The sequence below is a fragment of the Centroberyx affinis genome, unplaced genomic scaffold (assembly GCF_046629955.1).
Source record: "Centroberyx affinis isolate AG114_WGS23_722 - 3 ecotype Tasmania unplaced genomic scaffold, CSIRO-AGI_Caff_v1 ptg005386l_1, whole genome shotgun sequence".
NCBI classification, from domain to species: Eukaryota; Metazoa; Chordata; class Actinopteri; order Beryciformes; family Berycidae; genus Centroberyx; species Centroberyx affinis.
In genome coordinates, this window is record NW_027282693.1 from 269 (window position 1) to 27,864 (window position 27,596).

A 27,596-nucleotide genomic window follows, 5' to 3' on the forward strand; every position below is an offset into this window, starting at 1 on the left:
TATGATTTTGTCTAGCATTCCATGACTATCTGTATTGTAGGTAGAGAGATAACAGAGAAACTATGATCAGAACAGTCATTCTTCTACATTCTCTAATGGTGTTAACTTCTTGTAAATGAAATAATGGTGATAATAAAGTTTAACAATTTATTCATTTGCTACGGACCCCCTGGAACCCCCTCAAGGACCCCTGGTGGTCCCCATGTTGAGAGCCACTGTCCTAGATAATTATGTCAGAAATATGCGGTATTCAGTACAACAAACCCATGATAAATATAGTTACTACTTATATATAGTTATCATGTTGTACCTGTAGGATTTTCATAAGGACCACTTCATCACTGGCAGGGTCCGTTCCCACGAATCTGGCATGTGTGACGGCGTCGGCCATGTTCTCGATGGCCTCGGCTGCTGCCTCATGGTTAGCATCTGCAAAAGGACAAAGAAGTGATGCTTCGGGTGAGTATTCTCAAAAGGAACTTTAACGTTGGACTTTCATGTCTATTTTCCAAAATAGACATGGGACATTCTTGTTGTACCAAGGATTTTTCATTTTGAGCCATCCAGAAATGTTAAATATAGAAAAACCAGGCAACAGTAAACATTTCGTCCCCCACGAATGATACAACCAGTGGTGGAAGAAGTACTCTGATCCTTTACTTCAGTAAAAGTACCAATACAGCAATGTAAAAATACTCCATTACAAGTAAAAGTCCTGCTTGAAAAATCCTACTTAAGTAAAAGAACATAAGTATTAGCAGCAAAATGTAGTTAAAGTATTAAAGTAAAAGTAGTGGTTTGGTCCCTCTGACTGATATTTTATTATATATGACATCATTAGATTATTAATACTGAAGCATCAGTGTGTAAGCAGCATGTTACTGTTGTAGCTGCTGGAGGTGGAGCTAGTTTGAACTACTTTATATACAGTTAGCTAGTTTAGTCCAGTGGTTCCCAACCTAGGGGTCGGGCCCCTCCAAAGGGTCACCAGATAAATCTGAGGGGTCGTGAGATGATTAACGGGAGAGGAAAGAAGAAAAAACAAAGTTCTGATACATAAATCTGTTTTCAGTTTTTGGACTTTTTCTCTAATCTTTGATTTTTGCTGAAATATTGGATCATTTGAACATTTATTGAAATGAAACCATGTGAGGTTTAGAGGGGAAAATCACTATTTGGTGGAGCAGTTAACAACTCATAGACATCTGAAATGTGACCCGACTACACACTGCTTTTTGTAAGACGTCAAAAGCCAAAAAGGTTGGAAACCACTGGTTTCATCTTTAACAATGTGTTGTATTTTAAAAGCTTGTTATATTATCCATTGTGTCAAATCTCCATCTGAAAAGTAACTAAAGCTGTCAAATAAATGTAGTGGAGTAGAAAGTACAATATTTCCCTCTGAAATGTAGTGGAGTGGAAGTATAAAGTAGCATCAAATGGAAATACTCAAGTAAAGTACAAGTATCTCAAAATTGTACTTAAGTACAGTACTTGAGTAAATGTACTTTGTTACTTTCCACCACTGGACACAACCCCCCTCACCGCCAATCAGTAAAAAGTATGTCACTTTATTTTGACCTGTAACAATCACTGTAATTCAGAAAAGATGCATCATTTCCCCAAGCTTCATCAAAATCCAATAAGCGGGGATGAGAAAACGAATGAACATTAGGACACCGATCCATAGTCCTCCCCCAGTTCCATCATGAGGGACAAGAAAGGAAATTGTTTTACCGTTTCTAGGATATGACGTACATAATATATTGAGACTCTGCGATAATGACCGATGTTGGTGAAGTAGTCAGAATTCAGAAATATGTCCTAATGCCGAACGCATACACACACACACACACACAACTAAACAAATCTGGCATGGTTCATCCAGAATGTCCTTCAAAGCCTGGGATCTAATCACCAGATGTGGCCTTTTGTGGAGGAGAGGCTGGGACAAATTGGCTGTCAGGGCAACAGGAGCCGGTGTTTTTGAAACCTGAGCGGGGGCCGGGGCCCAGATAGCTGCCCCCGGAGCCGGCCTGTTTTCCTTTCCCATCGCCTTTAGGAGCGGGCAATTCATTAACTAATAAGCACGAGGGAGGAGGGAGGTGGAGGGAGGGAGGGACGGGGGGGGGGGGGGGGGGGGGGGGAGCGGAGGGGATGAGGGTTTTCCAGGTGAAGCTGCGAGGCCGTAGGGTTTTTGATGTTTGGGAAGGATGGGCAACCTGAGGGTTTGAGGCAGAGTGAAACCTTTCGAGCAACTTTTCAGCGAGTGGGGAAAGTTCAGTAAGGGCTGGTCTGAGAGGACAGTGCGAGGACCGGTTCCGGAGGGGGGGGGTGGAGGGGGTGGGGGGCGCTGAAACCGAGGTTAACGCCGCCGTCCCTCCAGAGGCGAGGGCGACAACAAGCGTGGAAGACGCCGCCTGAAAAACACCCGGGCGTCGGGCGCACGGGAAACCGGAGCCACGGTGGGGGTTGGGGGGTGGGGGGTGGGGGGGTGGGTGAATCCGGCAGAATGTCAGAAGTGATATAAAACACTAATCCTCCTCTTGGCACGGAGTCTATACGAGCGGCGTCCAAAGGAGGGGGGAGCCATTGTTAAAATAACATTGAGGGAAAAAGAGAGCGGCTCAGTGTGTGTGTGTGTGTGTGTGTGTGTGTGCCTGAGGGTATGGGTGTGCAAAGTCAATGGTGGGGGGGGGGGGGGTTGAACCAGCTGTCACATGAAGCAGTTTAAGTATATCAAACTCTGGTCACAAAATCAAAGAAGTGGCGTGAGTGAGAGAGCGAGCGGAGAGGAGAGAGTGGGGATTTTTTTTTTTTTTTTTTTTAAAGTGAGCCACACACAAAAAGCTCTCAAGCGCCACTCTCCACAAGGGCCAATACATCTTTAGAAACCAAACAAAAGGGACTGCTGCTTTTTTCCCTGGTCAGGGGAGAAAATTCCGTTTGTTCACCTGTTCGTCTCCTGAATAGCACAAGATCAGCTTACACTAACCAGGCTGCCCTGCTCTAAAGTTTAGCTACAGTCAGCGCTTTAGGAAATGCATGTAATGTAATGTAATGTAATCAGGCATTGATTTTCTGGAGGTGGCGCTCTTTTCTTTGTCTGTTCAGCCATGGTGGCTATCGCTGCTCATGCTAACTACCCAGTTCTTCTTCTGTTTATTCCTAACAAACCGGAAACGTAAAACGCATCACTTCCTGTGCGGCAGGAGGATTGTTCCCAGGAAAGAGCGACCAGACAGATGCAAAAAAAAAAAATGTACAAGCTTTCATGAACTGGATATAGGTTGGATCGCTATTGTGTTCGAGAGAGGAGATTTATTTGTATGAAAAAGACAGATTAGTACCAAACTAGAAATAACCGCCTCGTGGTTGTATGCCTCGGCCAATAAACTTTCTTTTATCATTGCAAGGACAGTCTTTATTTATTGAACATATATAATTCATGTGATTATTAGGTCAACTTAAAGGACTTTGGTGTCTGCAAAAGTAATTGACAGCACTTCCACCGTTTTTTGTAGAATGACCCAAGATCGTTTTCTCAGCTACAGTGGTCAGCAAAATATTATGATGTCACAGTGAAGTTGACCTTTGAACTTTTGGATATAAAATGTCATCACGTCATCATTTTATCCTATTAGACATTTGTGTGAAATTTTGTCATAATAACCTCCGCCAAGGAGGTTATGTTTTCGGTGCCATTTGTCTGTCTGTCTGTCTGTTAGCAGGATTACGGAAAAACTACTGGGCCGATTTTCATGAAACTTGGTGGAAGGGTGTAGCATGGGCCAAGGAAGAACCCATTCAATTTTGGAGCGGATCCGGATCCGGATCCGACTCATGAACAAGCAATAATAGCACGAACCTTGGCGGAGGTCTGCGCTCTCCGAGTGCAATTCTAGTTAGCGTGTGAATTCTTGAGTTATGGCCAAAAACGTCTTTTGTGAGGTCACAGTGACCTTGACCTTTGACCACCAAAATCTAATCGGTTCATCCTTGAGTCCAAGTGGACGTTTGTGCCAGATGTAATGAAATTCCCTCCAGGCGTTCCTGAGATATTGCGTTCATGAGAATGGGACGGACGGACAGACGGACGGATGTCCAGACGGAAGGAAGGACGGGCGGATGTACAGACGGATGGACGTACAGACGGACGGAGGTACAGATGGAAGGACGAATGGACGTACAGACGGATGGACGGATGGACGTACAGACGGAAGGACGGATGGACGTACAGACGGAAGGACGTACAGACAGATGGACGGATGGACGGATGGACGTACAGACGGATGGACGTACAGACGGAAGGACGTACAGACAGATGGACGGATGGACGTACAGACGGATGGACATACAGACGGATGGACGTACAGACGGATGGACGTACAGACGGAAGGACGTACAGACGGAAGGACAGATGGACGTACAGATGGATGGACGGAAGGACGTACAGACGGAAGGACGGATGGACGTACAGATGGATGGACGGAAGGACGTACAGACGGAAGGACGGATGGACGTACAGACGGAAGGACGTATAGACGGATGGACGTACAGACGGAAGGACGTACAGACGGAAGGACGGATGGACGTACAGACGGAAGGACGTACAGACGGATGGACGTACAGACGGAAGGACGTACAGACGGAAGGACGGATGGACGTACAGATGGATGGACGGAAGGACGTACAGACGGAAGGACGGATGGACGTACAGATGGAAGGACGTACAGATGGAAGGACGTACAGACGGATGGACGTACAGACGGAAGGACGTACAGACGGAAGGACGGATGGACGTACAGACGGAAGGACGGATGGACGTACAGACGGAAGGACGGATGGACGTACAGACGGATGGACGTACAGACGGATGGACGTACAGACGGACGTACAGACAACCCGAAGACATAATGCCTCCGGCTACGGCTGTCACCGGCGTGGAGGCATAAAAACAAAAAACAGCCCTTGATGTCTTCTTTCTAACCCAATGTATTCAACCCTAAAAACCCTAAGCAGGCTACTGCTGTACTTGGAGCTCATCTCTTCTGGCAGTGGCTGTGGCCTAAGCCTCCGCTGAGCCGTGCTGTGAGCCCTGCGAGGGTTAGCGACCATGTGGTTCGCTGACTCGGCTGGGCAGGAAAGAGAGAGGGAAGACTAGGGGAAGGAGTGGGGGGGGGAAAGAAGAAGAAGAAGAAGACAGAGGAGAGAGATCTGGATATCTGTCAGTAGTGGTGGGGGAGCTTAGGTTAGCGCTCCCTCCATGCCAGTAGACCTCAGGCCACAGATTGAGAGGAATTAGCTCGCACTAAATGAAACGGCTGAGCGAGGGCGGTGTGTGTGAGTGTGTGTGAGTGTGTGTGTGTGTGAGAGAGAGAGAGAGAGAGAGAGAGAGAGAGAGAGAGAGATTTCCCTTCCCTATCACTTCGTCCCCAGACCCGTAGACAGGCAAAGAAAAACAAAAAAAAACAAAGTGAACATGTCGGCTAACAAGGGGGAAAGTGTTTGGGGTGACACGCTGAAAGGGGGGGGAGGTCGTATTCTGCGACACACACACACACACACACACACTCATTCCAAATCAGTAGGCCTAGAGAGAGAGTGGAGGTCTGTAATGGATGGGGGGGGGGACTGCAGAACAGACACGTTGCAGAAGAAGACACAGACATTATTTGACATGTTTATTTAAGGATTCCCTCAAGTAGCTCTTACTGCTTCCAAGTGATCGAACAATAACAGGCATAATTCGGCATTCTCTATTATCCAAATGCATCCTGTCAAGTTTCTAAAGCCATCTGCCTAACTCGAGGGGGGAAAACAAAGAATTCAATTTAAAAAATAGAACAGCACACGCAGCAAAAATGCCTAGTCAAATCTGAATTCAGAAATGTGAAAGATGTATTCTGTTATTATTTTACAGCTGTTAGACTTTAGTGTTTGTTGCCAGCCAGGAGATGGCAGTACTTGACAGGACCAGTGATGCAGCACTTTGTCAGTATCACCCATTTACTACTGTGGAGTTATAACCAGTCAGCACAGTCTTATTTCACATGGCCTAACTCTCCAAAACAATGCACAATGTTGCATTTATTGGGGAATAATGTCAATAATGAAAAATTGGCTTTCGGTGTCAACATGTTTGGGATTATTCTCACTTCGAATCCTCTTACGCAGAATAAATGAAACCGAATAAACGTCACTAAAGAATTCATCTAAAACGGTGGTTCTCAACGTGGGGTCCGGGGACCACCGGGGGGTCCTTGAGGGGGTTCCAGGGGGTCCCCAGCAAATTGATGAATTGTTAAACGTCAGCATTATTTCATTTACAAGAAGTTAACACCATTAGAGAATGTAGAAGAATGACTTTTTTGATCATAGTTTCTCTGTTATCTCTCTACCTACAATACAGATAGTCATGGAATTCTGGACAAAATCATATCTAGCAATAAATATGTTCAGATTTGGGACAAAGTCTCATCAAATGGGGGTCCGTGGCTCTAATGTGGACTAAATTAGGGGTCCTTGAGAATCACTGATCTAAAATACTTTAATAAACGGTGGCATTATTCGCATTTAACTAGACTTCCATCGGGACTTCTTGCAAATTAAACTAACTACTAAAGCCTCAGTATTTTCCAGTAGTGCACTCCTATGGGACGGGTTTTTCCCCGATGTGTCCTCAAAATGAACTTGACATGACCCCCTGTCATGCTTTGGCTGTCGGGACGTAACCTCCATGTATGGAAGTAAGAAAATTTAAATTTTCAAAAGTTCCAGCAGAACCAGCAGAGTTCAAAATGCCTGAATACGATGTCAGAAGAAGAGGCAAATATTCATGCAGAATAATAAAGAATAATAACATTCAACAGTCCAAAAGTCTTTTTTCCCCCCCATCAGTGTACAAAGTGAAGCCACTGATGTGCCGGATTTTACCTTCTCAAAAAAAAAAAAAAAAAAGTCAAGAAATTTCTGGTAGAATAATTTAACAGTGGATTCAAATCATTCAGGAGTGTCCGTGAACATCCTCAATCTTAACACACAATTTCATTTTAGCGATTCATGGGAAAAATACCCGTCTTTAGCCTCCTGCGGGAGCTCTTGACACATTCTCCGGATCGAGTTTCAATACTCCTTGAACTCGCCTTTCAATATCGCCGGCTCACTTGTGACCCCCCCCCCCCCCCCCTTTACACACACACACACACCCCTAACCAGATGCTAAGTAAAGCACGGAGAGGCGAGTGTGTTAACAGGCTGGCTGAAGACTTGACGGTGTTTGAAGAAACCAAAAAAAAAAAAAAAAAAAAAAGCCGATCGGGTTCACATCGCCGTCGTATTTCCTCGTCAACTCTGTGCCGAATGGGTGTGGGTGAGGTGGAGGGGGTGTGGGGGGGGTAGAGGGAGCGAGAGCCCGTTGTCTTCTCGAGGGCCGCCGCATCGCCATGGTTACGCATCCCCCCCCCCCCGTTTTTGAACGGGGCCCCGCTGATGAGATGCTGCTGCTGGTGGATGGGGTCAGGGGTAGGGAGGGAGGGGGGGGGGGGGATTAAGGAAGCCGGCGTCAGGTCTGGAGTGACAGACAGATGCACTGGGAGTCGGGGAGTGATTTGTGAGGTGATCTGTGCGGATTGTGTGTGTGTGTGTGTGTGTGTGTGTGTGTGTGTGTGTGTGTGTGTTCGCGCAGACACACAGTCCTTTTTTTTAACAGGTATTCCGAGGCACTGAAGGATCAGCGGAGAAATCCACCTCAGATACGTTAGATATCATCAATATGTGAAGTTATTAAGTTATAAGTAATAAGTTATTTACTGATGAAGCATTGTAATTTACCTTTTTGGTGTGTCCGCTTTCCCCTCAGCCTGCCTCGTCTACTTCTACTTCGGTTCGCGATTTCCTACGTTTCCCGGAACGACTTTTCGCCAATGACTCAAGACGCAGCATGTCTTGTGGCTGCAATGCATTCTGGTCTATTGAGGCTACCGTGGGGGTGGAGAAATCGGTCTCTCTGCTTCTTCTATGCTGGATTTCTCCCTGTATGATTTTTGAAAGGGTTGCAAAACGGTCTAGAAATGCAAGGTTTTGGGTTTTTTTTGTTTGTTTTTTTACAGTGTTTCAGGGTGGATTTTTTTTTTTCCCCCTGCGATCTCACCACGGTTATTATTCGGCTTCCGCGATGGCTGCAGCTGTTTCGACAGCGAACCCGAAACATTATTTACTCAACCACCCGGCCTATTTAGACTAACATCTGGTGATGCATGCTCATTTCACACTGTTAAAAAACAACTGGCGGACGCGGGGGCCATATTTCCATGATGAGGCTGGTGAGGACAGGCTGTGCTGTTTGTACGCCAAAACAAGTCAGCTTACGCATCAGTGATGAGAATAGGACCATTCCTGGCATTCCTGGAGTGAGCTGATGATGAGCAACACCGGGAGACTGGGGGGTGGGGGGTGGGGGGGGCGAGCACACGTTAGTCACAATGGAAAACTCGGTGACCTTTTTATAGGGGGCCGAGGTGATACGATCGATTTCGCCTTTCCGGTGCCGCGAGTTCAGATCTAAGAAGCTACTTGGGTGCCGCTTCTCAAAATGTAATTTCGTATATGTAAAGTCCCGTTTATGATGATAATAATGAGAAAAAAAAGTAATCCAGTCACCGTCATGTAGGGCAGTAGTTCTCAACCTTTTTTATATCGAGGACCCTTAATTTAGTCCACATTAGAGCCACAGTAGGACCCTCATTTGATGAGATTTTGCCTCTCGGACCCAAATCTGAGAATATTTTTATTGTTAGATATGATTTTGTCCAGAATCCCATGACTATCTGTATTGTAGGTAGAGAGATAACAGAGAAACTATGATCAAAACAGTCGTTCTTCTACATTGTCTAATTGTGTTCATGAAATAATGCTGAAGTTTAACAATTCTTCACTTTGCTGGGGACCCCGTGGAACCCTCTCAAGGACCCCTGGTGGTCCCCCGGACCCCGCGTTGAGAACCGCTGATGTAGGGTGTGCTTCATTCTGATACATAAATGTGTGGTTCTTGATGTACTTTTCTTCAATCACGTTTATCCGAGGAATAAACCGAGCCGAGATATTTGCCGAGGTCGGGTTTTCTTTCTTACCTATAAGGCCGTAGGAGAGGAACTTGTTGACGGAGGTCAGGGCGAGGCCTGTGATTGGTCCGGTGGTGTCCTCGGAGCGCACCACTTCCAGGAAGGGCCTCAGGAACACGTTGGGTTCGACGTCGGGCAGCTCTGAGGAGGGAGAGAGAGAGAGAGAGAGAGAGAGGGAGAGAGGAGGGTAAGTCCTAGAAACATTGGACAGGAGTCTTTTGTTAAAAATGAGATATCAGCCAATCACTGGCATGAAAATGGTCAAATTTAAAGATACTGAATATCGGTGCAAAAATATCAACTATCATCAGCGTCAATCTTAAAATATCAGTATATTCAAAAACCCAAGTCATCGCTGCTCATGCCAACTCCCCAGCTCTTCTTCTATTGATTCCAAACCGCTGCTGCAGCTGGAAACGCATCACTTCCTGTGAGCCGGAGGACTTCTCTCAGGAAAGAAGCTACCAGTGTTGAGAACAGGTTGAGTCACTATAGCGTTCGGTCAATGGGCCACAGAGAGTAACAAAACTACTGACAGTTATTTATATGAAAATCTCGCAGATTATTATTTTAACAAAAAAATACAACACATCTATCGGCCCTCTGTCTGAACATCGCTTAGATCGGTGGTTCTCAACGTGGGGTCCGGGGACCACCAGAGGGTCCTTGAGGACGTTCCACTGGGTCCCGAGCAAATAGATGAATTGTTAAACCATTATTTAATTGACAAGAAGTTAACACAATTAAGAGAATGTAGAAGAAAGACTATTTTGATCATAGTTTCTCTGTTATCTCTCTACTTACAATACAGATAGTCATAGAATTCTGGACAAAATCATATCTAATAATAAAAATATTCTCAGATTTGGGTCCGAGAGACAAAATCTCATCAAATGGGGGTCTGTGGTCCTAATGTGGACTAAATTAGGGGTCCATGATGTGAAAAAGGTTGAGAACCACTGGCTTAGATACTGCATCGAACAGCAAACAGAATCCTGTGTATGGTTTATATACACTGCCAAAAGTTTGGGGACACCACATTTTGCTTTATTTTTTACTATTTTCCACATTTCGAATAATAGCAAAGCCGTCAAAACTATGAAATAACCCAAATGGAATTATGTAGTGACCAAAAAAAAAAAGTTAAACAAATCAAAACGATCTTATATTTTAGATTCTTGAAGAGCTTGATAGGATTCTCTCTCTTTAAACAACTCTATGCTTCAATGCTATGCTCCACTGAAAATCCGGCAATATTACATTCAAATTTGCTTAAACCCCCTTCTAGCTCCACTTATCATGGAAGCGTTTTTTTTTTTTTTTTTTTTTCTTTTCGCAAATCCGCACCATGTGTGGCGCGCCTCCCGACGGCCTCGGCCTCAAACTTTGTTGTGCACACAAACAAGCCGGGTGACAGAGTGGTCAACAGTGCAGCGTGGAGTTTAATATGCTCCCCCCCCCCCCCCCCGCCGCGCTCTATAAAAGGTCTGTGTAAACACCGCCGGGACCAGATCAATGGGGAATTAACGTCGCAGGAGGTTGTAACCTTCTCTCCTGCTTCTGCTGCTGCTGCACAAGAGATGGGAACACGGAGGGGGCGGGGGCGGGGGGGGGGGGGGTATGAGAGTGAAAGAGAGCAGAAGAGAAAGAAAGAAAGACAAGTGGGGGGGGGGGGGGGGGAGCGTGCACGCAATAAAAGGAGCGCGCGTTCAAAACGGCAGCCTCTTATTCATTCACCTTGGCGTCTTGTTACGACTCGATTTCCCAAAAGCTCTTCTTTAAAAAAAAAGGCACAGATGTAGGGATGTAGGGATTAACGAAAAGGAGGGCCGAGAGTTGAGTGGCCCAAAGGATGTTCCCCGGCGGCGGAGGGATGAGTGGCGCTGAAGGGCCGACCACTGACTTAAGCGTGAAGGCAGATCTAGAAGTGAGTTTAGTAAGGTTAGACCCACTACGCTGCCCTGATATTCGGCGTTGTCCACCTCTGACATTGAAGTTCCTCTCTGACCACAGCTAATGAATATGTTTTTAATTAGTATTATTTTAGATGACAGGATAAAGAAATCACGTCTGCAAAACCAAAAGCATCTCACCCCGCCTTAAAGAGCTGCTAACCCACCGAAAAGACTTTCATTAGTGCGGCTTTTAATGGAGAGTTTTAGTGTCCCACGATGGTCTAAATCAGTGATTCTCAACCTTTTCATATCAAGGACCTTAATATAGTTCCCATTAGGGCAACGGACCCTCATCTTAGAATATTTTTATTGTTAGATATGATTTTGTCCAGAATCCCATGACTATCTGTATTGTAGGTAGAGAGATAACAGTGAAACTATGATCAAAATAGTCATTCTAAAATGACAAAATAATGAAGTTTAACAATTCATCAATTTGCTGGGGACCCCCTGGAACGCCCTCAAGGACCACTGGTGGTCCCCGGAGCCCACGTTGAGAACCACCGGTCTAAATCACTGGTTCACAACCTTTATCATATCCAGGACCCCTAATTTAGTCCATATTAGAGCCACGGACCCCCCATTTGATGAGATTGTGTCTCTCAGACCCAAATCTGAGAATATTTGTATAGTTACATAGTATTGTTATGATCAAAATAGTCATTCTTCTACATTCTCTAATTGTGTTAACTTTAAAATTAAATAATACCGAAGTTTAACAATTCAACAATTTGCAGGGGACCCCCTGGAACCCGCTCAAGGACCCGGTCCCCGGACTCCACGCTGAGAAATATTGGTCTAAATGCTGTTTCTGAGGTAAAAATTTTAGGGGAAAGACCGAATACTTTTGGTCAAAGAGAATGGTCCAATTGAAAGATACTGAATATGAGTATAAAACATTGGCTAAAACATGAGCAGCTTCAATCGAAAAAAATCTTGGTTTTGGCCTTCAGAAAACATATTGGTCATGCCTTCATTGTGCTTTTCGTACTTTTTGGGGGGGGAAATGAACGGTCAAACTCGACGATATTTAAGAGCAACAAAACATCAGCTATCGGCAGCTCAAACCAGAAATACTGGTATGAGCCTTCAGAAATCCATATGGGTCAAATCCTAGAGCTCAGTGAACACAGCTGCAGAGCGAGATGCACCAGATCTTCCCCCCCTGTAAAATCGCTTCCCAGAGCAAAGGGAGCTTCTCTGGGCATCTCGCTATGGGAAAGCACCTTAGGCCAATCCAGCCCCTGCCTTTTCGGTATAGTCTCCCCCTCCCTCTCTGGAGGATCGAGGGAGCGAGGGGGGTCAGGAGGGAGGTGGGGGGCGGCAAAAATAGAAAACAGGTAAAAACAACAGCGGGCAAATTAGCGGGAGTCACGCACGGCCGGTGTGAAACGCCGCGTCGGGAATACAGTGCCCGCCGCAGCAATACCGCGCGGATTACGGCTTCCTTGAGAGCCAGCTACACTCCAAACGCGAAAAAACAACTCAGGGGGGGGGGACGACTTCAAAGCCGGCCCGAGGAGAGCGTCCGGCCGATTTCCAAAAGTGCACATGTGACCGCCGTGCATTAGTGTGTGATATCCAATACCCCCGCGGCATGTTTGGAAATCAAATATGAAATAATTTGGAAATTTCCACACTCCCCTTCATCGGCCGCCAGGTCACTTTGAGGCCTTGCTTCCAAAAGCAAATCTCCACTCCGCTTGCTTTTTTTTTTTTTTTCGTAATATTTTTTTTTTTTTTTTTTGGGGGGGTCTGGTGTTTTCTTTGTATTATTGTGAAAACTGAAAGCTTTGGGCTTCTTTGGTTGGGAGGATTGGGAGGGGGCCCATTCAGTGTAAATTTAGCAACAATGGCACATTATGTGAGTGAGCAATGGTCTCAAAGGACATTTTGCTCATCTGATCGCACCAAGGAAATTTCACCCCATCCGGTTATCAAAAAGAAAGAAATAACAAAAACATAAACTTATGAAGAGCAAAAGAAATCATAGCGTTAACTTCAGAGGGAGAGAGAGAGACAGAGAGAGAGAGAGAGAGAGAGAGGGAGGGAGGGAGCTCTGTTGGTTCAATCATTCCATCAGCCGCGAGAAAACTTTTTAAAGGAGGGTCTTAGTGTCCCATTACTTTACAGTGGGGGAAAAAAACACGCGGCGAGGGTGGAAGGAGGGTGCTCAAATGAATCTGTCAATAGATCCTGATGAAGACTTCATCAGAGGCGATCACCCTGTAAGTGCCACGGCTGCGTTCCCAAAGACTCCCAGATTGGAAAACTCAATTGTGTCGTATTGATCCGGCCGGCCATCGGCGAACACGGAGGGGCCCCGGGGGCTAGAGCGGTCCGCCTGTTGGCCACCGCCAATCTTCTTAAATAAAGGCTAAATACAGGCTCTGTACTTCAGCTCAATCTCCGGGGCTTGTGGAGTGGGAGTGAAATAAATAACGACGGCCAGAGCCGCGGTGAGGCAATCACGCTATAACCGGGTTGACCTCTGGCTGACATTGAACCAAAATATAAAAAAAAAAAAAAAAAAAAAAAAAAAAAGCAGGATTAAAGCGGCTCGCCCAGCCATGCATGTTGCCATCTAAGGGCTGGGGTTTGCGGGGTACAAGTCCCGCTATAAGTGCGCATACAAGCCCAACTCGGGTTCAGCTTAATTGGTAGAAAAGGTTTGTGAAATGAGCCCATCAGGATTCACCGTGAGCCTAATACCATCTACCTTTACCATGTTGGAGGCGCCGTCTTTTTTTTTCTTTTTTTTTGCCGTGCAGCCGCGGAGAGAGCAGCCAGCCGTGTGTGGCTTACCTCTCCAAATGATCCCGGCAGAGAGGAGGAGGAGGAGGAGGAGGGGGTGGGGGGTGGGGGGTGGGGGTGGGGGGGTTGAACCTTTGCCCCCCAGGAGAGCACCTCAGGATGAGGCTGGCTCACCACAAAAAAACAGAAGCCCATCTCTAACACATGCACATCCATTGGCACTGGACCAGAAAGGGCTTAAAAAAAAAAAAAAAAAACGCAGGGAGCAACGGCAGGAAGACGAATCCGAGCTTGTGTACACGCCGTAATGTAGAGCAGTGGTTCTCAACCTTTTTCATATCAAGGACCCCTCATTTAGTCCACATTAGGGCCACGGACCCCCATTTGATGAGATTTTGTCTCTCGGACCCAAATCTGAGAATATTTTTATTGTCCGATATGATTTTGTCCAGAATTCCATGACTATCTGTACTGTAGGTAGAGAGATAACAGTGAAACTATGATCAAAACCGGGGACCCCTGGTGGTCCCCGGACCCCACGTTGAGAACCACTGATGTAGAGGAAAAAAGAACGGGGAAAAAAAACAAAGAGAATTTACCGAACTGGACGGGGAACATCGAGAACGAGGTTGAAGCAAAACGTACATCTACACCCGGTCGGACCATCCTGCTTTTGAGCGCTTCGTCACTTTTTACGACGAAGTCTCCAAATATGTTCTTTGCAAAGCCTTCTAAGCAGAGTCAGAGATGTAAAAACAGGCCTGCTCTTCCATAGAACTATGCTTCAGAAGTGAGGAGCACTGGAAGCAAAAAAAAATACCAAGCTTCTTTTCATGCCCAAATACATCAAAGCAGAAGAAGGATTACGTTCTTAGGGCACTGGCACTGCAACTAAGTAACTTCCTTGTCTCGGCACTGCGAGTTAAACAAAGAACACATTGGGTAACGTCCAAATAGTATAAAAAAAAAAAAAAAAGTTGCAAAGTTTAGCTGCGTAAAATCAAAAAGAAGTGTAACGCGAAACACATGGTGCGCACAGCACTACTGCGAACTGATCGCACTTCTAGATCATAATGAGGAAAATGACTGTTAGCATGGGAACGTCTGAATTCACTGCGTATTTAACATTGACTTGGAGTCTCAGTGGCTGTCATATCTCGTTTCATTAATTGCACTACGCCCCCCCCCCCCCCCTCTGACGGCGAGTGATACTGAACCGAGCCCGGAGAAATCGTAATTCCCCGCGAGCTGCGCATTATGCTCTACAAACAAAAAGCCAATTTTCCAAACTAGGCAGCCGGTTTGAATGTGTCCATCGGTGTGTGTGTGTGTGTGTGTGTGTGAGAGAGAGAGAGAAACAGAGAGAAAGAGCGCATGGATAAGTGAGAGAGAGGTGGAGTGGGGGTGAAGGTAAGGGAGGGGGGGGGGGGGGGGGGGTGGCAGAGCTATTCAAAGCAGCACATGATTACCAGAAATACAAACACTGCTTGACTGCAGCCACTGGGTCCAGGCAACTCCTTTGTATTCGTTTAATTAAATCACAAAAGGTTGAATAAGTTAATATGCCGGGCCTCCTGTGTCTCATATTTTACAGTCGCACAGCCCCTCTCTGCTTCATCTGCAAGCCTTGGCCTTCATCTTCACAGCTGCCGCTTGTCACTGGACTTCCTGGCCATCTTTCAAACTATCACACAAATATATGAAAAACAATAAAAAACATCATTAAAAAACCAGGCAAAAACCTGACAATAACCTATCCTGTCCTTCTACTTTCCAACTATTGCTTGTACACCGAAGAGCAAGAACCGAATGGTTTGAAAAAGATTCTGTGATGTCGGCTTTTGTTGCTGGTCTCTTGTTTTTGAATATAGGTAAGAGGAGAGAGATGTGAAGTGGAGAATACATGCATGATTTGTGGACAACTTATAATTTAGACTCCAACAACTAAATGTTCATTTTTCTGTATGTGTTGGCGTGTCTAGATTAGGGCTGAATTATATTGACAAAAAAAATCTATTCGCGATTATTTGACAGATTATTGCAATTGCAATTTTTAGAACGTTAAAATTGTTTACAGAAAAGTCATTTTGTTAAAAAAAAAAAAAAAAAATCAGTGTGCAGAATTTTCTGAGTTTGAGTATGATGAAAGGTTTTCACCAATACTGTACTTGATTCATGGACCAAAGATTACCAAGAGCACTAAAACACCTTGTTCAGCAATCCATTTTGGACCCAACTCTCTAAAGCAATTAATTGTAGCCTCTGCGGTTTGGAAATTGCAGAAGTTCATACTGCCACTTCGATTTTTGTCCGATTAATTGTTCAGCTATAGTCGAGATGCATGTGTACAAACTCAATTAGGGCTGCAACTAACGATTATTTTCATTGTCGATAAATCTGTTGATTATTTTCTCGATTAATCGATTAGTTGTTTGGTCTATAAAATATCAGAAAATGGTGAAAAATGTGGATCAGTGTTTCCCAAAGCCCAAGATGACGTCCTCAAATGTCTTGTTTTGTCCACAACCCAAAGATATTCAGTTTACTGTCATAGAGGAGTAAAGAAACCAGAAAATATTCACATTTAAGAAGCTCGAAGAAGACTTTTGACTCAGTTTTCTTAAAAAATTACCTCAAACTGATTAATCGATTATCAAAATAGTTGGCGATTAATTTAATAGTTGACAACTAATTGATTAATCGATTAATTGTTGCAGCTCTAGACCAAAGATTACCGAGAGCACTAAAACACCTTGTTCAGCAATCCATTTTGGACCCAACTCTCTAAAGCAATTAATTGCAGCCTCTGCGGTTTGGAAATTGCAGAAGTTCATATTGCCACTTCGATTTTTGCCCGATTAATTGCTCAGCTATAGTCGAGATGCATGTGTACAAACTCAATGCATCTAGACGCTGGATAACAGACAGCAGCAGCAGCAGAAAAAATGTACAACAGTCTTGTCAAATTGTTGCATCTCTGAGACTTTACTACACACCTGTGTGCACTGCACCACATACACACACACACAATCCAACCCCCAAATTGAGACACAGTCCACAAGCTTTCAGTGAAAATTAGCTCAAAACAAAATGACACTCTCGATAAGGAGCAAAAGGAGGGGGTGACGGGTGATAGGTGAGCAGGGGTTGAGGGAGGGGTGAATCCCCCCTGTGACCGGCGCAGCGGTCCAAAACCAAACACTGATGGTTATTGATCTGGACCTCTTCTTCTGCTAGAATTAAGAGTCAGGGTCCTTGGTAGCGACGCAGAGGCTCCTCAGGCTGAGGAGAGAGGCGACGCTTTAACAAGACCGGTAAGGCTAAATGAAATCCGAGGAGAATTCTCATCTGTTCATCTGCTGGAGAAAGTCTTGCACGACAGTCTTCTTATCCATCTGTCTGTCGGGAGAAGTTTGATGCATGTCAACTCTCCCTGGCCCTCGCCTCGCCCCCCCCCCCCCCCGTTTCATTCATTCTCCTTTTCTGCCCTCGGTCCCTACGTTCTCTTGAAGGAAATTGGCACTTGTCGGAGGGGGCAATTAGGATGTAACAATGCTATGGAGCTCCATATGGTCGTTTCATCCGGGCCACAGTGGTATTTTATAGATGCTTTGAACAATGCGTCTGCACAACCTAAACAGGCAATTTGAAAGCCCCAGAGAAATTAAAACTTTTCCAATTGCTTCGGAGGATGGCTAGCTGACTGTAAGGGCTACAGCAGGAGTGCATTTCCTGGAGGGGTAAATGGAATATAGTTTGCATTTGTATATACAAGAATACTCTCTGTATTGTTCAGGGAGCAAGGAAGATCAGCAAGCAGAGAACCAATAGCCTACTGTACAAAGAAGGATTGACACAACAGCCACCCTGAATGCATTTCCAACTATGGAGCTCCTAAAGCGTAATCAATCGCTAAATCAAATAAAAAATGATTGACATTGACGGCAAAGAAAAATAAGTAAGGTAGCCTAGCAATTGTCACCTCTTGAATTAGCAATTGTGGTGAACATACAATGGCAATTAAATGGGAATTAAGTAATGTATGACTTTTATCGCCCTCTACAGGCAACCAAGGAATTGCAACCAAGGCCTTCTGCTAAATCATCTGTATGTAGATGTAACAGGTGTTATCTGTATTTATTTATTTTATTTATGTTTTACCTATTTTTTGCAAAATTATTCATAAATTGGTGTCACGAGCAGGATCCCAGCAGGATCCCAACAGGAGTCTAAAGGAACTCTGGAGAGTAGTTTCTCCGCTCTGACGGGATCCTCAAACCTGTATTGAGAATTTAAGGATTTCTTGAAGTTTATAATTGTAATTGTTTGAATGATCTGTGTATTGTTCTACAGGAACATTTACAAGTCCTATAGGGGCTGTGGGGCCTGCCTATAGGGTGGGGTAAGACCACTGGAAAGACTCTAGGCTCCTTCCAAGAATCCTTCAAAGAATCCTTCAAGATCTCATATAAATTGATTTCCTTTTTGAGAGGAAAAATTGAGGGAGTCACTCTCAGAGAAGTTATACTGGCTGACCAGAGGTGTCACTAGTGTGAGAGTGACTGCTCAATATCTTTCTTTCTTTTTGTTTTAAATGTCATTTTATTTTATTTTTTCTGTTTTATGTGAAGCACTGTATTTGCCTTGTGTATGAAATGTGCTATATAAATAAAGTTTGCCTTGCCTTTGCCTTGCAACAACATCAACAGGTCTCTGACACAGCTTACGGTGGCCTGTAACTGACAAATAATAATCACATTTGCCAAATAGAAGCTCGCTAATTAGAGCAGAGATCCAACAGAAACGCCTAATGAAGAGCTAATATATCACCATGCAAAATACTGTTATAACAATAATAATGCTTTGTCATTTGCTTTTTTGGATGAACGTCCTTCATCGTTGAGCAGTTGAAAATGCCATTAGGTTGGGGGGATTGGGAGGGTCTTGAAACTCCAATAACAGTACGGGCCAAAAAGTATTTCTTGAGTCATTGGTATTGATCAACAACTCTTTCAATTATGCTATTACTAAAATCGTACCAATTTCACAGCAATATAAGAGTACTTATTCTGAAGTTCTAAAGATGGGGAGATGACTGTAAAGATGGAGCTATGATGACTTATAAGGGCGTCACCTATTAAGTTATTAAGAGTGTTTGTGTGTGTGTGCTCGGTCTCCCAATGGGACATCATTCCCTGACCCCCACCCCCCCCCACCCTCCACCCCCCACCCCCCGGTCATCCATGCTTTGTTTGAGGCCGTGATATTAAAGACGACACCACTAAAGACCAAACAAACACACATGCGATGGTGGCCACCTCTGACCTAAAGGGCTCTGTTCAAATTGCCCTTTGGACTCCATGCTGATCATTAAGACAAACTGGAGCTCATGTCGCTGGGGAAACAGAGGCTTCCCCCGTTTATGAGGCATGAGAGAGAGTGCGTGTGTGTGTGTGTGAATGTGTGTAGAGGGATGAATGCAATAGAAGCATTACATCTAAGATGATAGGGCTACTACAAAGGGCTGAGGAATGTGGGCCACAAAGTCAACCGCGATGTTATAGACTTTATAAATAGATGGAAATGAATGAACGAAGCTCACGTAATCCCATCTTGGATTTAACAGATATGGGTTTCTGAAGCCTGATAATGATATTTTTAGATGGACGAAAGCCGATATTTTGTGCCAGTCTTTAAATTTGGCCATTTTCATGCCAAATGTTCCAAAAGAATTATAAGTATTCAGTGTTTCCCCCAAAGTTTTATTTTTGCATGGGTGGAAAAGCCTCTGAAACAGCGTATAGACCATGGGACACTAAAATTCTACAATGAAAAATCAGAATAACAGTACAAATTCATTAGAATCATATTAGAATCAATTCAGGTTAAGGGCTTCCCATAGACAACCAGTGTAACAATTGAATTATACAATAAATATATCAAGAATAATCAAACTGCATCATATCCATCATACCAGAGCTGGACGACACTGTCTAGCCGATATCCAATTTTTACTAGGGCTGGGCGATAATTCCATATTATCGTTTATCGTCTTTCAGTGGAATCATATCGTGATGATATGAAGATATTTTAATATCGTGACACACATTTCTGCTGTCTGAATTGATGATGACAAGCAAATTTTACTTAAAAACTCTCATAAAATGAGGTATGGTAGGAATATTATTTGAATATTTCTGTTTTGTTTGACATCACACCTAACATTACCATTCGGTTCAATGAAATGAACATTAATTGTGAACCACATTGTGATATATAATGATATCGAGAAAAATCCTTATGATTATTGTGCTATTGATTTCAACCATATCGCCCAGCCCTAATTTTTACTACAATAAATATCGGCTCACTAAGTCAGACCAACCCTAAAATATATTACAAGTAGGTTCAAAGATGGTTGCTTTTGGGGCGAATTGTGTTTCATCTGAAAAAACTTCGACCCAGTAAAAAGTAAAGCAGGTGCATTCAAACAGCATGACTTCATTAGCGGACCTTGCCTGGGCCGGAGCCTGGCAGCCACCGCGCTGCTTTGCACCTGTTATCCTGTACATAAAATGTATTTTCTATGCTGCATACTTCGCACAGAGGCCACATTATTCCGGCGGGGGGGGGGGGGGGGGGGGCTGGCCGGGCCCCAGCGTCCAGTTAATGTCTTTCACAGCCTGCCGTCGCCTCTGTGATGGATGGACATACTTTACGCTCAATCTCCTTATAAATAACGGATGTTTTATCATGCTGAATTAAATCTTTCGAGTGAGAGAGGAGAGAGAGAGAGAGAGAGAGAGAGAGAGAGAGAGAGAGAGAGAGAGAGAGAGAGAGAGAGAGAGAGAGAGAGAGAGAGAGAGGAGAGAGAGAGAGAGAGAGAGAGAGAGAGAGAGAGAGAGAGAGAGAGAGAGAGAGAGAGGGAGAAAGAGGAGAAAGCGCATCGCCTTCGCTTCCGCTGTGCGCGTGAACGTTAGTGTATGAATGTGTGTGGGGAGGGTAAAAAAAAAAAAATTGTGGCGCTGTGACCTCAAAGAAAAAACTATCATCTATCAGGATATTTATTCGTGTGAAATAACATTTATCAGTAGCAATTTCTCCTACATGGTCAGAGCGAAGGCCCTTCTCGTTCTGCGAAGAAGTTCTTTAAACTGTTTCTCCAGATGGCGGGGCCTCGCCGTAAAAAAAAAACGTGGCCGTCTAATCCGGATCAATCCGTTTCATTTCGATGCGTAAGTGTTTGCTCGCCGCTGTCACACAGTGCGGTGCCCTTCAGACGAGGCGGGCCTCGTATTATCGCCTCTATTTCCAGAAAAACAAACAGTGGTGAGCAAGACACAAGAATTTCCATCCCGTCCTTTGGGCCATGTACCCTTGCCGATGTCGAGCGGACGTCTTGGGAAGGATGTTGGGTGGGGGGAGGAGGGGGGCATCGGGGTGGGCTGGATATGGGGTGGGTCTGTAATGAGGGGCTGGAAGGGCTCGGGGGCCTGGGTACAGTAAGGGGTTAAGCCGCAGATGGCGTTCATTCGGCAGGATAAATCGGCACACATGCTCCGGCTCGGACTGGATTTCACACCCCTCTTGATGAGTACTGCCATCCACAACTGCAAGGAAAGAATGGGGGGGGGGGGGGGGCTGAGGGCCAGAGAGGTATGGAGGGGTGGTGGTGGGGGGGAGGGGCAAGGGAACAAGAGAGGAAAGGCGGCAGTATACTAACAACAAAGTCAAACTTGCCCAAAATAGAAACACGGTTGAACACGGCGCTGCATACAAATTTGTATGTACTGGCTTACAGCTTCGTGGAATATGATGATTTAAAGCGGCGACCGTAACCTAGGGAAACCGGAAATGGCAAGTGACAAAAACTGGCTGAGGGAATATGAGGGTTTAGAAGCGATTTCTGTAGATTTTGCGCAGAAAAGTTATAAAAGCCGCAGAAATCCTCTTAACAACCTGAGCAAGCCAAGCCTTCAAACCATTCAATTTGAAGAGTTCATTACAAGCATGGAGAAGGAAACGACGGCAACGAACTAGAAAAGGAAACAGAGATGCTTTTCCACGAGGCAACCACAACCATATCATGTGATATTTTAGACGAATAGGCGATTGGCTGCACAGCGGGGGAAGAATTTTGGCTACTTCAGCCCGGCGAGCGTGTTCGCACTGCAGATGCCGAAGCGAACGTGGTGCTTTGTTTTTTTTTGTTTGTTTTTTTGTCCTTTTGTCCGCACAAACAACTGGAAATTCATTTTCCACGCCGAGTACACTGTAGGAAAGACTGAAGACGGGAGCGATGGGAGTCGATGAGTTAAAGAAAGCAGAGATGTGAGAGATGTGGGAGAGAGGGGAAAAAAAAAAGAAAGAGACAAGAGCTAGAACAGCCAACAGAGAGACAAAGCTGTGGTGTGTGTGTGTGTGTGTGTGTGGGAGGGAGAGAGGGGAGGGTATCGTCCTTATTTGTTTCACCTGCTGCGTTCCTTCAGCTCCCCCACTAATGGCATTCCCAGGGGGTATGAGAGAATCCGGCAACCACGCACTGTAGATTTAGACAACAGGCTGGGGCTACTGTGTTCGCACAAGACACAATACCCCACCGCCACAAAGGCCCGCGCGCTAAAAACTGCAGCCCGTCAGGAATTACGGCCGTGGACTCGCCCCGAGGTTTTTTGACTCGACGGACTGCTGTCGAACGGAGACGGTCTCTTCAAAAAGGAAAGCGCTCCGTCGCCGCGAAGGGCCCTGTAGCTCGTCTGGGGCTTTTCAGATTGGATCAACAGCAAAAAAAAAAAGGGAGCTTTTGACAACTTTCTCAGCAGTACCAAAGAGATATTTGTATTAAAAGAAAAAGTCAAGTATTACATGAAAATATGAGTGTTAAATTGTTAGTTAAATTGAATAAAATTGAACTACTCAACCCACAAAGGTTTATAGAAGGTTGATAATGATACTGTTGAGACTGAAGCTGCCAGCAGGCTGATATTTTGTGCCAATATTCAATATCTTGAAATTTGACAATTTTCATGCCGAAAATTTCCACAAAAAAAAAAAAACACAAGCATTCAGGGTTTCCCCCGGAATTTTATTCTGCCAGGCTGGAAAAGCCTCTAAAATAGCATTTAGACCATGAGACACCAAAATTCCTCTGAAACACAGGGACACATAATACATATTCATGCATACTTCATATTAGAATCAATTCAGGTTAAGGGTTTCTCACAGACAACTAGCATAGTATTGATCAATTCTACATTAAATATGTAGTCAATCAAACCAAAAACTAACTGGACAATATCCAAGTTTTAATAAAAGGTACATATCAGCCCAATATATTGGTAAACCAATATTTCTACCACTATATCTAACAAGCTATACATCAATGTAGCAAATGATGCCCAGTTGCTTGAGGAAAATATAAAAAGGTACTGGGCATTTTTAGGACTGGGCAAACGACTGGATCGTATTCACTTCATAGACCCTTTTTATATTCTCGTCAATTAAAGACCACCGTAAGCTGTGTCACAGACCTGTTGTTACTGTTGCTTGGCCAACCACAGAGGTAGTGGTGGGCAATATAGCCAAAATTTTACATCACAATGTATTTTCACAACGGGAGGCTCTGCAATGCAATGCTACTGTTTTACTGGTCTGTGCATCGCGAAATGACGGTAGCACAGCTAGCTAAATGTTCAAATCACAGGAGAAAAATAATTGTCCACTGGATCTATGATTATGACTTGTTAAATATAAACTCTGCTAGAAGCTGGGTAATCAGTCCGCGGGTGGTAACATCCCAAGTTCAATATTGGAGAAAAAACAGTTATCACACTCTGTTGTTGGGTCAAGATCTCCACATTGGTCTCAGATTGCGCTCTTGTTCGTTTCAGGTGAAAAAACTTTATTTTTGTAACTATTTAGCAAGTTTTGAAAATAGTGTGCAGACAAACCACTGTTGTGGTTAACAGTGAATGGTGGTGTACTGGAATCATGACATGACAACAAACCACCACCGCCTCGCAGCATGAGGCGGTCAAGGCAAATCAGATCCCGAGTCCCAAAACTCTGGCACTCCTCCAGAGTGAAATCCCCCAAGACCTACTGCTGAATTATCTCAGGGGCATGGTCATTTTTCTTATCCATCTTAACATTACAGTCAGAGCCAGCTGTACCACCATTGGTGACTTTTTAACAACAGTGAGGCTGGATGAGGATGACTATAAGCCAATAAATCAATAAATAAATCTTCAAGTTAAAAGGGGTCCTTGTGTGGTATGAAAAGATAAATGGTCTGTGTTCAACAGTTTCTCGAATCTTTAGGATTTAGGACCTTTTTTTCAAACCGAGCAAAGGATTGACCCTAATAAATTAGTTTCACTTCTTGAAAGCACTGAAGTTTGGATGGATGGATGTGGAATTGGACGCATATTTATATTTACACAAAGGTCTATTCAGCATATCAAACAAATTAACAAATAAATGCATTATGTTGCTCTAATCTAGGCAACTAGGATCAAAGATTTATACTGCAAAAGAGCAACCTGCCAGAAGTAAGTGAGCGGCAGGTAGAGTGTGTTCAGTAATGATGGAGACAACATGCAGGAAACCAGGATTCAGTGGAGAGGCCAGTCATCCCATTTCATCCCTGCCTCGGTGTGTGAGCCCCTCATTTGAATGTAACCATTCACGGCACAGCTCATCAGTATTAATAGGCTGATACCACTGTATTTAGACGTGATGCTCGCTTTATACCCACCCAGCATTGACAGCAAATCCTCTGTGTGTGTTTAATAAATCGCAGCAGTTAGGTGGGACGGCTTAGTCTCAAGTCACCTAATGACTATATTATGAGCCGCGGCATTAAGAGGGATTAATACTAATCTTGGCTGTTTCAGTTTACCCTGGGCTGGAGGGGTGGGTGGGTCGAGGGGACAACAGATCAGTGCGTGCGTGCCCCCCCCTCCCCCCGCCCGGCAGCTAGTCAGCCAGCTCCCAAACACAGCAAAAGCACATTAATGAGGTGGTTTTTGCATGCTGATCTCTGGCAGGGAAAAAGGTCCCGGCTGATGCGCCATCTCCGGGGCTAGCTGCTGTTTAGCTAGTCTAGGGCGCACACGTGAATAAGAAGCCTTTCCCCCCCCCCCCCTAGCTAGCGAATAGCCCTGTGCTCTCTACAGCTGAGATAAACACCCAAACAAACAAAAGGCTGAGACTGGGTATACAGAGCTGAAAGCCTCGCGGTCCATCTGGAGACCGAGTCCTGAGCCAAGAGAAGCCCCGGGTCCTCTGGCCTAGGTTCGCCTCTTTCTACAACGAGCACTAGGGATATATAATGCAATAAGGATAAAAGGTGACATGGGCCATAGGTGGAGCAAGTATATTATGGTGTAGCAAGACACCAATTCTTTTACAAGCATGAACCAGGGGCTGGATTCACAAAACCTTCTTAAGAAAAAAAATCTTCTCAAGTGCCATTTTTTTCTCAACTTTAGTCTTAAGAAAAAAAAAAAGGAAAATATGATATTCTCAAACAGTCTCAACAGTTCTTATACATTTTCTTAACTTTCTTCTTATGTTTCTTCCTAAGAAAAAACTTAGGAAGAAATGGTATTCTTGAAAGGAAAGAAAAAAATATTTTTTTCTTAACTTTAAGACGGCCCTTCACCTGTCTTAAAACTCCTACAGTGAAAAGGTAAGCCTCTAATATCATATATTTAAACACATTTTAGACAAGTAGGTTATAGTTCAAAGTCTTCATAGGTTCCCCTACACCTAACATTAAGATGAACATTAATTGTAAAGCTTTATTTGGTGTAGGGCCAGGTAGGCCTCTGTCTCATGTCTGTTGAAAATAAGCTGCAAATTTTACAGTTACCAACAGCAACCAATGTTTAAATCTTTGCTCTAGTTGCCCTAAATAGGTTTTTCCCCAATTGCTTTGTAGATGGAAGCACTTTGGGTTGCCTCCTAGCCTTGTCTCCTAGCCTCCTAGCCTTGTCTCCTAGCCTCAATGGCAGTAAGCCTAAAGTTTATTAACCAGAATTAATTCAGGTCCTATTTTGAGAAGTTCTTAAGCAGGAAAATTAAAGAAATTCGTAAGAAATGAGACTGTTACTAGGAAAATATTGAGGAATTTCACTTAAGAGCCTTCTTAAGAACTTCCTAAAATTTTCTCTCATGTCATTTCTTAAGATCTATCTTAAGAACACATTGGTGGATCCGGCCCCAGGCCTCTATTTAAATGTTCTTTTGCCCATCCATTACAAGCAATATCTCAGATACAGCTGATCGCATTGTGACCAAACTTGGGGGGGGGGGGGGGGGGGTGATGCATCTCACCACTGCCTTCTCGCATTTTAAAAATTACACTGATAAGCCCAAGAGGGCCGCTACATCGTTGGGTCATTAGTCTATTTGTTCACCCCTCTGTCCATTGGTCCATAGGTCACATGCGACAACACCACTGATAATACTTTGAGGAAATTTGGGGGGAATGATGCATCTCACCACTGCATTCCGACATTTTCACAATTACAGTGCTTGGCCCAAGGACGGATCTACAATTAAAAGGTCAACACAAGGTGGCACAGTTGTTACCGATTGGCCCAGAGGGGGACTGCATCATTCGTTGGGGACGACATGTTTGCCGTTACTTGTTGTTTTTTTTTAACAAATTCAATGTCATATCACAAAATAAAACTAAAGGTATAGCAGAGGTCAAACGCACACGGATTGTATAAAGGATTTTTGTTATATCACCTGCACTTCATAACACGTCTTCCCACAAAACACTAGCATGTGCAAGCCTAAGTGTCACGTAAGCTCTCCATATGTGGCAGGCTGCCCTCCCCATGGCAACGCATGGTGACTTTGAACAACAGAGGCTTACAGGGGACATTTCTGACCACTGATGCCACACAGGCTCCATGGTGGGGAAACATTAAAGCCTATCGGGTTTATCCCCACCGGGGCTCTGAATTGCCCCGCTCAGAGACGCTGGAGATGCCCCTGCCTGGCTTAGCAGACAAAGGCGACAACTGTCATAAATTACTCCCCTGTGGGTCCACATGTCTGCCATACTGTAACCACCTTTGGGGGGAAATGCAGGGGCAACAGGGGCTGGGTTTGAGAGGCCTTGGGGCCGGGGGGGGGGGCACAGTATATGGGCCGCCCATATACTGTGTATCTTCACCCATCTCTGAAGGGGGTGTCAGCGAGAGAGGGAAAGTTCTACACTTTTCATTTTCAATTTTTTAACATGTGTACCTCCATATGAGCTCATGAACAGTCACCCACCAATATGTACCTTTCTAAACTTTGACCTGGTTCAATTCATTCATTCAAACTTTATTTCAGACTCAGGGTCCAGATAAAATTCAAAAATTACATTTCAAAAATTTACACAAATACAGCAATGTGGATTTTATAATTTGTAATTTTCAAGAAATAATGACGTGATTTTCACTGACAGATCTTAAGAAAACAAGCCAGAATGCCGTTGGTCACTTGTACTCTGATGAACTACAATGGTCAGTCCTCATTACAACTTAAGCCTACTATATCCTCATAGTAGTTAATGTTGTAGGTTGACTATTCAAAACCTCATATGGAGTTATGCATCCTAAAAATGAAAAAGTTCTCAGAAAGTGATAAATCACTTTAAAAACAAGCTTTCTAACACGGCATCCTTCCCTACTTCTTTTTAGGAGGTCCAAGTTTCCTCATTTTTCTTAGCGTGTCAACTTGAGGAGCGGGCTGAGTGGCT

At 44.3% G+C, this 27,596-nt stretch overlaps 1 protein-coding gene across 1 annotated transcript in view; it reads right to left on the reverse strand.

Annotated features, from left to right (window-relative positions):
* Positions 1-310: 310 nt before the first annotated feature.
* Positions 311-27,596, reverse strand: part of LOC139667252 (Golgi-specific brefeldin A-resistance guanine nucleotide exchange factor 1-like) — a gene marked incomplete at its 3' end in the record, with an annotated part of 52,493 nt that continues 25,207 nt past the window's right edge. The window contains exons 4-5 of the mRNA XM_071546698.1: positions 9,132-9,263; positions 311-429 (exon numbers count right to left, since the gene is read on the reverse strand). Coding sequence (XP_071402799.1) covers positions 311-429; positions 9,132-9,263 — 251 coding nt within the window. The remainder of the gene's footprint in view (positions 430-9,131; positions 9,264-27,596) is intronic.